The sequence below is a fragment of the Euwallacea similis genome, chromosome 23 (genome assembly GCF_039881205.1).
Source record: "Euwallacea similis isolate ESF13 chromosome 23, ESF131.1, whole genome shotgun sequence".
Classification (NCBI taxonomy): domain Eukaryota; kingdom Metazoa; phylum Arthropoda; class Insecta; order Coleoptera; family Curculionidae; genus Euwallacea; species Euwallacea similis.
The window spans coordinates 452,012-464,155 of NC_089631.1; the positions used below are offsets into that span (position 1 = coordinate 452,012).

The 12,144-nt window shown below is 36.7% G+C and overlaps 1 protein-coding gene across 4 annotated transcripts in view; it reads left to right on the forward strand.

Annotated features, from left to right (window-relative positions):
• Positions 1-12,144, forward strand: part of LOC136416561 (uncharacterized) — a 33,800-nt gene that overhangs the window by 12,117 nt on the left and 9,539 nt on the right. For all 4 annotated transcript variants that reach the window (XM_066401797.1, XM_066401796.1, XM_066401798.1 and 1 more), the window contains exons 10-19: positions 27-229; positions 281-431; positions 4,052-4,228; positions 4,430-4,714; positions 4,765-4,968; positions 5,018-5,290; positions 5,344-5,535; positions 5,593-6,770; positions 6,822-7,618; positions 10,335-10,498. In XM_066401797.1, coding sequence (XP_066257894.1) covers positions 27-229; positions 281-431; positions 4,052-4,228; positions 4,430-4,714; positions 4,765-4,968; positions 5,018-5,290; positions 5,344-5,535; positions 5,593-6,770; positions 6,822-7,618; positions 10,335-10,498 — 3,624 coding nt within the window. The remainder of the gene's footprint in view (positions 1-26; positions 230-280; positions 432-4,051; positions 4,229-4,429; positions 4,715-4,764; positions 4,969-5,017; positions 5,291-5,343; positions 5,536-5,592; positions 6,771-6,821; positions 7,619-10,334; positions 10,499-12,144) is intronic.

The window sequence follows — 12,144 nt, forward strand, 5'->3', positions numbered from 1 at the left end:
TATTGGAAGTTAATGAAATTTTGTAGACCAAAGGAAATGAGATTAATCAGATTTTGCTCACATTGCCTCCAATCTTGGAGTACTTGGAAGACAGCCAAAGAAAGGATGTGGATTCTAAAGTAGAAGGGTTGCACAATAGATGGATGAAGCTGAAGGGACTGTTGGAGAATAGGTTGGACTTGGCCAGGATTTATGTCAAGTTTCACATGGAAGCAGATATTGTTAATAGGTATTTGCAAGAGTCTGCTTTAGGGGAAGTTGGACATCTGGATTTTTTAAGGGAAATGGATGCTTTGGAGGTGTCATTGAGGGGCAGAGATGTGGTAGATGAGGACACGATGAGGGCAATAGAGGAGAAATTCGAATCTTTGGTTCCGTATTATCAGTCTGCGAAGAATACAGGACTGACGTTCATCAATGAGTCTCATACGGTAAGCAAAGAAAGAAACGAAGTTCGACTTTGCATTGCGTGATGAGAAGGTTTCACTACAAAACAGAGACCTGCTCCTGCGTCCCTACGTCTTCATCCATTACCTGAAATACATACCTAGTGAGACGTACGTGTAAAGCAGACCCACTGATCGCGTTTCTCATTCATCCGTTCATTACGTGAGCATCTTGAGGTCTGGAGTTGATTTAAAAGGCTTCCATTTTTCCACTCATAAGTTAGACAGTTTATTATAAGTGTAACGTTATCTTTGGCTGCTGGAAGGATTTTAATATTATTACGTATACGCAAACACTTGTTGGTGTCTCTGTGGAGCGGGATTTAACATTAAATTCTCTGATACACCCAACAGAATTCACGAACCGTAAGGTTTGATAAAACTACCTATTGACTAAGGGAAATTCCCTCTTCCTTAAAGTCTCCAGATAAAGAAACTGTATTTCTGATTCTAACATTAATTTCTCCTAAAAAACATATCCATCCTATCCATCCCTCTCCATTCACACCTACGTCCAAAGTAGAGCGAAAACAGTTCTTTTTCTACCAAATATTACGGTAAAAACCCCTTTCCATTGCTTAAACGAATTTATTGCCAAAAACTGATTTTGTTTTTGAATAGTGTAACCTCCTACATATGTATGTTCTTCTATTATATTCATTTCTTAGAAACTATCGATTTATTACATGCATTTTGAATTATAAATATAGAAAAAGTAATCCAAATCAACAATTCCTTTGATGCAACACCATGAATCAAGGGACATTATGTATATCTAAATTCCATGTAAATGTATTAGCCACGTGGGTTGTCGCATGTTCTTTATTCAGAACGATTCCATTTATTTTTAGTTATATTTCATTCATTGTATTTTCAATTGCATAATCGTGTGTCAACTCTTTTCAAGTTCTTCTGTTCCAAGTCTTTAACCTCAAGATCTAACTTCAAAACTTTTGAAGTATGTCTTGAGGTTTTCGGCTCTAATCTTCTCCTTACTTGGTACTTTTTTCACTTGTGTGAAGTATATCAGTGAGCCTGCCCTTTAGCCTTAGAAATGTGTATTTTTTGTTTCTTTTTGTAGGTAGGTTTATGACTGATTTGGATTCTTGGGCAGGGACTTCAGCAGGTTATTGTCTTTTTCTTCATTTCCTTTAGTTCATTCTCATAAGGAACTTCGATTTCTTTAACTGTTTTTTCCATTGTAATTTCATTTGTATTTTTCTTCACACGTCTTTCATTCTTCTATGAGTTATTCGTCAAGTTTTTCTTTAGGAACATGCTTTCTGATTATCTTCTTATTCCTTACCACTTTCCCTTCTATGGTTGAGCCTTCTTTGTTTTACATTTCTTCTTCCTTCACAGCCAATTCAGGAGATTCTTCATCAGGCAACAGGTTTAATATGCTCAGTTGTTCGATCTTCAGGCGATTCTTAAATAGAGCTTCTGGAGACGAGATTTTTTCCGTTCAGCTTCTAATTTAACGCGTATCTTTTTGTAATCTTTCCTTATCTCCTTGATTTTAATATTTTCAGGCTTATCTTCCAGATTAATTACTACCTCAAAGTCCTTTAAAAGCAGCTCTTAAGGATTTTCTCTTTATGAGGTCTCATGTTGATTTATTTGCTCGCAGAACGTAGGTTTTTTTTCATGTATCTATTTTCATTTTTCCTTTTTTGGGATTTTTAACTTTCTCTTTCCATCCTTACCTCCTTCCCTCTCTCCCTCTGTCTCGCTCTCTCTCTCTCTTTTCCCCCTCTCTCGCTCTTTTACCTCTATCTCCCTCCTCTCTCTTTTTCTCCCCCCTCTCCCTCTCTCTGCGCTCTCTCTCTCTCTTTTCCCCCTCTCTCGCTCTTTTACCTCTATCTCCCTCCTCTCTCTTTTTCTCCCCCCTCTCCCTCTCTCTGCGCGCTCTCTCTCTCTCTTCCCTCTATCTCGCTTTCCTCCCTCTTCCCCCCTCCTCCCTCCTTTTTCTCCCCTCTCTCCCTCTTGCGCTCTCTCTGTCTCTCGCTCTTTCTCCCTTCTTTTCTCTCCTTTTCCCTCTTTGTTTCTCTCTCTCCCCCGCTTTCCTCGCCACTCCCTCTCTCACTGTCTCTTCCTTCATCTCCCTGTGTCTCCACCTTTTCCTTGCTTAAGAGGGCTTTGGTGCAAGTCCATATAGTTCACAATTTTGATTTCGTAAATATTTCATTTTTAATAAGTTTCCTTTAATATTTAAACCTAAGCCAAAACGTTATTAGTTCGAGCTCGTAAACCGTCGCGAAGCAAACGTAACTAACCACGAGTAGTTATTTATTATACATGTATAACAGTATGGTTCTTAAACTAATAATATATGGAGGACACGTGCAAGCGCAAGCTATACCGAATGGATGAAATTTGCATTGTTCGGCGCCAGTAACCATATTCCGGGGAGCATTCTATTATTAACTTTCAGACATATAGGTTGTTTATGTCAATTTACATTGCGCGAAAACGATAAACTTATTCCAGCCATTTCACTTTTATGATCATGTTCCACTATAACCGACCGAAGAGGCGTAGAAAGAGGATATTTTTATACTCGTGTGGTGCATTCATTCATACAGAAAAACCGGACCTAAAGAAATTCGCTTTGAGGCCCTGTTATCTCAGGAACTAAACCTCTGGTGTTGGTCGCAGGTTGACATATGGTTTAATGCAGTCGTTTTTGAATAATAATGGGAACGCTACTGAGTTATGTACAGGAGAATCATTAGTGGGTGCCAGGAATAGCACTGATCTGACCAGGATATCCTGGCAGTGTGCCTACTGAATTGTATTTATTTACAATCCACGGTTCCTTCCAAATTGTTATGAAGTCTAGATTTTTTATTTGCGAATTTCGGTCTGTAATAGTCGAGCTGATTATGTTTTCAGGAAAAGCAAAAAAATATCAATGGAGCTGTTCGTTTCGGGATCTAATTAGCATTTTAACGTTTCTTTTTGAGTCCTTTGACACTCCTTTTCCTGGATATATTTCTAGTAATTTTTGACCTATTTCCTACTACCTCAACAGCAAGCCAAATTGTGATGTTCCCGAGAAGCGGTAATTTTTTATCTAACTGACCCCGTCGAATATAGCGCTAATCTAATCGATTTAAATAGCTGTTTGCACAAAAAAGCTCCCACGCCGATAACTATTTTAAAATTTTGTCTTACTGATATCTACATCTTTTCATTGGTTTTCTGGGTCTCGTAGTTGCTGCTAGTTTAGGTTTGTGACGTCCAGCCGATGTACGTCCGATAATAATAGACCGATGTCCGGTGAAGCTCGGGTTTTTTAAACAATTTCCTTTAACGCTCTGAAATTTGATTATTTTGAAGAAATGCCATAGATCTTATATTTCACTAGTTAAAAGTGAGTTAAGACCATTTGTGGATAGTTTTCAATTGCACTGAAGGTAGAGAAATCTGGTTCCGTTCAGGAAGTTGAGAATTAAAATGCTCTTTAAAAGTCACCCATCTGCGACTGTTTGAAATTAATTAAATCGAAGCTATTTCTAGGTGACTAAGTATTCCTGTTGCCATAAATTTCGTTTCCCTCGGTTCCATTCTTCATATCTAAAAATACCCCTCCTTATTTCCAGATCTCGGAGCCGCATCTCGACACCCAGCGTGCCCGTAAGTGCGTCGAGTCCATCTTGGAACGTCTTTCTGGAAGGCAATTGAATGTGACCAAATCGTGGCAGACTTTCCGCGATCAAGTGGTGGAAAAGCGTGAAATTCTCGTCAAGTTAGAGAGAACAATGGCCGAAAGCACCAAGGTAAGTTTTTGACTGAAATTACCTTTGACCTCCATCAAGATTAATCTTCATTCGCAAACTTGCTGAATATCTTGCTTAATTCTAGCTTCATAACAAACTATCACTTTTCGTTCACATAAAACGTTGGCAATCCATTATCAATATCTATTTTAAATCTAAGGCAAAAATATGAATGGAAATTTTACTATCAAATTGTTCCAGACTATAAGCTGGGTATCCAAGCTCAACTCCCAACTCTACCCAGTGATCACCACCCCCTCAACAAACCCCAGTGAAATTGTAGAGCATTTGGAGGCAAAACTGGAAAGCGTTCTTCCGGATATACGGAGCGCTCAAGCTGATGTAGGGGAAAAGATTAAGAGTGCTGAGGAACTCGTGGCTAAAGCTGGAGCTGCAGACGAAAAAACTTTGAGCATAAAAGCGAAGCTTAATGAATTGAGCCAGAAGTTGGTGGAAATTGCGTCAGAGTATCAAATTTTGCTGCAGGTGCGCTCTTTTCGCCTGCAAATTTCAAATCTCAGTCATTTCAATTTTAGGTCTTGATTGGGTATTTCAAAAACCTGGAGGAAATCGATAAAAAAGCTAAAAAATACAATAATCAAAGTACTGAGGTACCTCCAAATCCTGAGGCTCTCGAATCAATTTTGCGAGAGGCGGAAGTTGCCAGAGAGACAATAATCGAACGGTTCAGATTTGCTCAAACTGAATGTGAGCAAATTGAACAAAGGATCCGAAACCAAGTAAGTTTGTCGCTACCAAAAATACCCGAAAAAATATTATTTTATATAGGAACCTCCTGAGGCTGCGCAACAAGATGCAGCAAAACTTCAACACGTCTTACAATTCAGGCAATCAGCGTTCCAAAACCAATTTACTGAGAGACAGCAAATGCTACAGACCCACAAAAAAGTCACCGAGTTTACCAAAGAGACTAAAGAAATCACGAAAACGATAAAAGAAGTTCAGAATCAAATTACAGAGCTTCGCACTCAGAGCGAAGAGTCCCTGAGCGCCTCAAAAGCTGCCTGTGACAACTTCAAGCAGTTTACCAGAGTTACTGAGGTATTACCTCTGTTAGAATTAAAAAACAGTTATTAAATTTTTTAAAAATTCAGGCACTGGAGCTTCGGGTTATTAATTTGAAGGACTTAGGAGAAAATCTGCAGCAAGAATGCCCAGCTGAGGCTTCAAGAATTGAGACTCAAATCTGTGAAGTAGAGTCTCAATGGAGTGACGTTAAGGAAGAAATTGAGAATACTAAGGAAGTTTTAGACAAAAATGTGAGTTATTTCCAGTTAGTTGAAGAGGTAAGTTGCGTCATTTACTATCTCCATAACAAATAATTCATCCACATTTTCTTCTAGGCTAATGATTGGTTCAGAGAAGGCAGTAAACTTCTAGTAGTAATAGCCCGAAAATCCACCACAGTAAAACAGCCAGAAGAGGCCCATCACCTCCTCCAAGAAATCAAGTCCTTCCTCCAACCAGGCGAGTCCAAGCAGCAGCAGAGAATCCAGATAATCTCAAATATAGCCCGAGATATGTATGGTTCTGATGAAAACAAATATGCCCCTGTTATTGCAGGCAACAAAGAAATGCTTGAATCATTTTCATCAATTAGCAACGAGCTCTTGCAGCTGTCCAGTAATTTAGTGGCCGCTGAAGAAGAAAAGCAACGATTATTGAAGGAGCAAGAAGAAGCTCGAAGAGCTGAAGAAGCTAGGAGATTTGAGGACGAACGTTTAGCCCAAGAGAGAAGAATTGTTGAAGAAAAGAGACTTGCTGAAGAAGCGAGATTGGTAGAAGAAAAGAGGAAAGCGGATGAAGTTAGATTAGCAGAAGAACAGCGTCTAGCTGAGGAAAAACTTAAAGCAGAAAAAGCTAAATTAGCAGAAGAAGCTAGATTGGCAGAAGAAAGACTCGCCGAAGAGGCGAGACTCGCAGAGAAAAAGAGAAAAGAACAACATGCAATTCTTTTGGAAGAAGCAAAGAAAGTTGAAGCTGCCAAATTAGAAGTGGAGAGATTGAAGCAACAACAACTGCAATTTCTCGAAGATGCCAAAAAGGCCGAAGAACAGAGACGTAAACTTGACGAAGAAGAACGTAAAAGACTTGAAAAAGCGAGGCTTGAAGATGAAGCCCGCAGATTGGCTGAAACCAAAAAATTAGAAGAAGAAATTAAGAAAGCTGAAGAAGTTAGACGATTAGAAGAACTACACCTCAAAAACGAGCATGACAAACTTGAGGCTGAAAGGCTGCAGCTTGAGGAAGTGAAACTGAAAGCTGAGCAAGCCAGACTTGAAGAAGAAAATCGTTTTGCGAAGCAAAGACTCTTGGAGGAAGAGAAATTGAAGACCCAGAAGGCGCAGCTTGAAGCTGATAAACTGAAAGCTGAACAGGCAAGATTAGAGGAGGAGGAAAGAAGAAAGAAACAAGCACAGTTAGATGAAGAAAAGAGACTAGCAGAAGAGGCTAGAATTGAGCAAATGAGAAAGGCTGAGGAAGCTCGGTTGGAGGAGTTGCGAAAAGCTGAAGGAGCAAAGTAAGTTTTTACATTTAAGGTCAAAATTATTAAACTACATATGTGTTTTAGATTAGAAGAATTGCGCCGCCAAGAGGAAGAAGACCGTAAAAAACGGCTACAAGAGGAGAAAATCCGACTAGAACAAGTCAGATTAGAAGAACAGAAGAAACTAGAAGAAGAAATCTTACGCAAGCAGCACTCAGTCCAAATTACAGAAATCAAGGAAATTCACAAAGTCGAATCCTTCCAAAAGGAAAAAAGCCCTATGATTGAAGAACCTCAAGAACCCCCAATTTTCGTCACTCCTCTAAGCGATGCTGTTATCCAAGAGGGCTCTAAATTGAACTTTATCTGCCAAGTAACCGGTCATCCCATTCCCAAGGTGACCTGGTTCAAAGCTGGTGTCCCCATTCAGCACAACCCAGACTATCACACCTCCTTTGACAATGGCCTATGTTCCCTCACAATTGAAGAAACTTTCGCAGAAGACTCTGCAAGATACACCTGCAAAGCAACTAATGAATCTGGTACCGCTGAAACATCTGCAACTTTAACAGTTAAAGAAACGGAACCAGAAGAGCAATTAGCGCCTCCATCATTTGTGAGAATGCTCCAACCAGGGGTGGCTAGAGAGGGGGGTAGTTTTCAATTTGAGTGTAGGGTGGAGGGGAATCCTTTACCTACAGTACAGTGGTTCAAGGATGGGGAGTGTATAGATAGTTCTCCGGATTATTGTTTCACGTATAACAATGGGGATGCCATATTGAAGTTGGAGAAGGTAGTGGTGGAAAATAAGGGGGATTATAGTTGCAAAGCGAGTAATGATTTGGGGATGGCTCAGAGTACGGCTAATTTGGTGATTACAGGTGAGTTTTATGATTATTTTTTATTTTCGGGCAGTTCAAATTTTTTATAGAGGATAAATTTAGCGAGATGTATTGTACGTTTATATTTTTATGCAGGGTATCCGGAAATAACGTTGAAATATATTGGAAGGTGATTTTAGAGATTAAAATAATAAAAAAAGTTATTATAAACATGCCCTAAATATTGCTTCTTAAATGAACTAAAACCCTTTAGATGGGGGAACTCTGAAAATAGTTTTTCGCAATATTTTCGAAACGGTTTGCGCTAAAATTATTAAATTTGGAATTTTGTAATATGTTAGAATGGAAAAACTTTTTTGTGTTAACAATTGCAAATTTTAGTCAGGGACGTCACATACAGGAGTTCTCTTCCGTAAATGTTGCCCTAACTTTTTTGTTTGTGACATTTTTTTTTTTAATAAAATAACTAAATCGCAAATGATGTTAAATAGAAAAGACCTTCTTATTTCATCTCGTTAGGATAGACCATTTTCCAAAAAAATGAATTTTTTAAAACCGATGAACGATTACATGGACCTCGAAATCTATGAAAAAAAGAATTAAAGGATGCACTGAGACGAACTGAGGCCATTTTCAACATTTATTGTAAATAAGAAATAAACCCTTAATAATATTAGTCTTATTATTGCTTGCTAATAAAAAATATTTCTATTACAAGGATATCTATTGGATTTATTAAGATTTATTGTCAAGTCTATGTAATCGTGCATCGGTTCATAAAAACTCATTTTTCGAGAAAACGGTCGATCTTAACGAGATGAAATAAGAGGACTTTTTTTACTTAAAAACATTTAAAATTCAATTAATTGATTTCAAAAATTAAGAAATGTTACTAAAAAAGTGAGGGCAAAATTTATGTAGGAGACCCCCTCTATGTGGTGCTCCCTATTAAAATTTGCAATTGTTAATACAAAAAAGTTTTCCCATTGTAACTTATTAAAGTATAGGAAAGTTTATAAATTTAGCGCAAACCGTTTTGAAAATATTGCGACAAAACTATCTTAAATTCCCTTTTTAAAGGGTTTTAGCCCCTTTAAGAAGCAATTTTTGGGATATGTTTATAAGAATTTTTTTAATTATTTTAATCTCTAGAATCACTCCCCAAAATATTTCAACGTTATTTTCGGATACCCTGTATATTTAGCCTTCAGGTCCTGTATATATTTCAACATTTATTTAAGACTTTTAGACTTCAAAACGTGCTCCATAAAATTCAGAAGACTCATCAAAATCTGATATTTTTCCACAGAGTTCACTATAAATATCTCGGAAATAGGTAGTGGATGCTTAATACATTTATATGTATAATATGATTTAAGACATTTTTTACTTTCACGAACTTTAATTTTCCAATTAATCTATAAAATATTATAAAATTCTCTTGCAGTGGTCTTTATACAAATTTGTTGGCACGAATTTTGTTGGATACAGGTGTTTATTTTCGACATTTGAAAGCAGGACACTACATAACGAAAATTTCACAAAAATACCAAAACGAAAATATAACGCAACTGTTGCAGGAAAGTTTTTTGTCTAACTCAAAAATCGCTAAATTATTATACAGGATGTTTTGAAAAAAGGAGTCAAGAATGAAGGGTGTGAGTCCTTGGTCCATTTTAAGAAAAAAAGTTCCTATTAACATGGGTCCACAAACGCACCGTTTTCGAGATACTGGTTGTCGAAGAAAAAGAATACCGGTTTTGCTGTCTTTGTTGTTGTTGTTACTGTTTTCTATTCATGAAAATGTAATGTTGCAAATGTTATTTAATAACTGGTAAACAACTGGTAGGCCAATTAATAATGTGGATGAACTACAGCAGCGAATAGTATAAAATGAGTGCCAAACAATTAGACAAAATCCAGGGTTGTTGGAAAAAATAAGAGCTTCTTTTCGGCGAAGATATGAATTCTGTGTACAAATGGAAGGTGAATATATAAAAAATCTTTTTTAGGAAAGAAAAAAGTTAAAACTGTTTTTTATCATATTTTTTTGATAAATCTTTTTTTTTGACACCTTGTATCTCGAAAACGGTGTGTTTGCGAACCTATGTTAATAGGAACTTCTTTTCTTAGAATGAACCAAGGAATCATACTCTTCATTCCTGAATCCTTTTTTTAAACGCCCTGTATAAATATAGACATTATGTCAAAGAACCATCATTCTCAGTGTTTAAAATCGTCAAGATCCATATGGTTTTATCCTTGAGGAGAACGGTAATTTGCACATTTCGAAGTTAAATTTAGAGTTCAAACTATGCGAATTTCTCACAGATAGTTAATTTTAGAAATTTCATATACATATTTGTTACAGATCACTCCTACTATATTGGCAAGACTGCAATCTGTAATTTCTGAGATAATAATGTAACTAAATCGGGTACATGTTAAATATTATCGGATTTATGGGAAGTTCAATGCGTGTGACCTAGATTTGGAAAATTTCAAATTCTATGCGCTTATTTTCACAGTATATTTTTCAAAAAACATATACCAAAGAGCGTTTCTTGTGAAGGTTTCTTGTATTATGTCAACTGCCATTTTTGTCTCTCCCACTCCTTAACCTCCCTCCTCATTCCTTATGTCCTTCCTTTTTTTTTCTCTTGGTTGTGACCAATTTTCTTTTATTTGGGGATGCATCTCTCTTTCTCTAGCTTCCTATTGTTGATATCTATTGATGTTTTCTGCCTTATTTTAGCCACTGAATTAACAGAGGCCCCCGTATTCATCACCCCACTGTCCAATGTAATGGCCCGGGCTGGTCAAAAAATAAAATTGGAGTGCGAAGTTGCCGGCCTGCCACCGCCGACTTTAACCTGGTCACACAACGGCAAACCAGTGAAGGAAACGAGAGAAATCAAGGTGAGTTTTCCGAATTTTTACCTTTTGATTGTGCTAAAGTCTTAATTGAGTTCTATGAGGTCTGAAGCTTAGAATTGCCCTAAAAGCTCCCTAGTAATGGGGCTAAAATAGTTAAGAAATGATGTCTCCAAATGGCAAAATCTTGTGTTTCTACATTCCCGCGGAAGAAATTTTTTTATGGCAATCAACAGTCATCACCAGAGGTTTGATTGCATTATCGTCATTGCTGGAAGTAATGAAACAATGCAACAAAATCTTTAAATTTAGAAATAAAAAATTTAAATTCCTGACTAGTCACCGTTCCAAAAATAACGTATAATTGAGAAAATTGTTTGTGAAATTTTGTAAAGTTCAAGATCCTGATTAAAAGCTCAACTTTACTCATTAGCGTTATATAATTTTACGCAAGTTAATTTTGGCGGAATGCGGAATTTCATTGAAAACCATTAATTGCAGAACAAGGCCGGATAACATAAACTTTGCAGAGCTTTTAGATTGACTTTCAGATTTTCTAGAATTTAGTAAACAGGATTTTTCATGGCTATTTTACTCATTCAGGTAAATTCTTCAGGAGTTCACTTATAGGTTTATTGCACTCTAATACATTCACGCACGTTTTGTTTGATAGATAAAAATGAAGAATTTTCTTAGTTTTTACAATTTAATCTAAACTCTTCCTCTATTTCTTTATATTTGTTATTATCTGTTTTACCAAATACCATTTCATTAATTATCACAGTAAAGAGTTTAGATGATGGGATTTTCCACATTTCTCTCTTTGTCGACCATTCGATGTGTCTTTCATGCAGTTTCCTGCTTCGTTAATGTTTACTTTATTTAACTGTTCCCTTTTTAATCTTTTGTTCTGTTTCCGTCCTACTTTCCACTTTTTATTAGTGCGTGGTCATATGTCCCACAAGACGAATATAATATAATATAATAGAAAGAGCACTAGGCTAAAAAAATGTCGTTCGTAAAGCTTATATTCATCACAAAGCTTTGACCTACTCGATTAGCATTTTACGATCACCAATTCAATCCTGCGCAATAATTCCGTGATATCTTCAAAGCTGAAGCACCGGTGTGATTTTTTAAAATTCTGGATTCAATTTTTGGGGGGAAAAATGGGATTTTGTAAGTAAGGACTTGGAGGAACAAGGAAAATTTCCTGGATTTTCGGAGAAATTAATGAAGCTTGAAACAAGAAGTTTGGTTTCTGAGTAACTTTAGAGTACCTCAAAATCACATACGTTAGACATCTGAGTAGCTTGAATCAACCGGAGGAAAAAATTTGATTTTTTTGCAATTTTGACTAGTTAAAAGTAAATTTTCTGGAGTGGAATAGTTGAGACAAAAATAAGCGATTTTGAGTTCTATATAATTTATAGTATTGGACTTCACCCATACCAGATCAACAAACCTGAAGTTAAAACGGGATTTCACCGTCACTCATTTTCTTTATAATCACTCAATAAGTACCTACTTAGACATCCGTGAGTTTCCCTTCGATCACTCAGGAGTCCTGTTTTATCTTGACCATACTAGAAAAATTGAGAGTCGCTTTGTTTTAATTACGTCTAATGTTTAATTAACTACAGCTATTATAGTTATAAATAAATACCCTATTTTCGATCAAACAATGAACA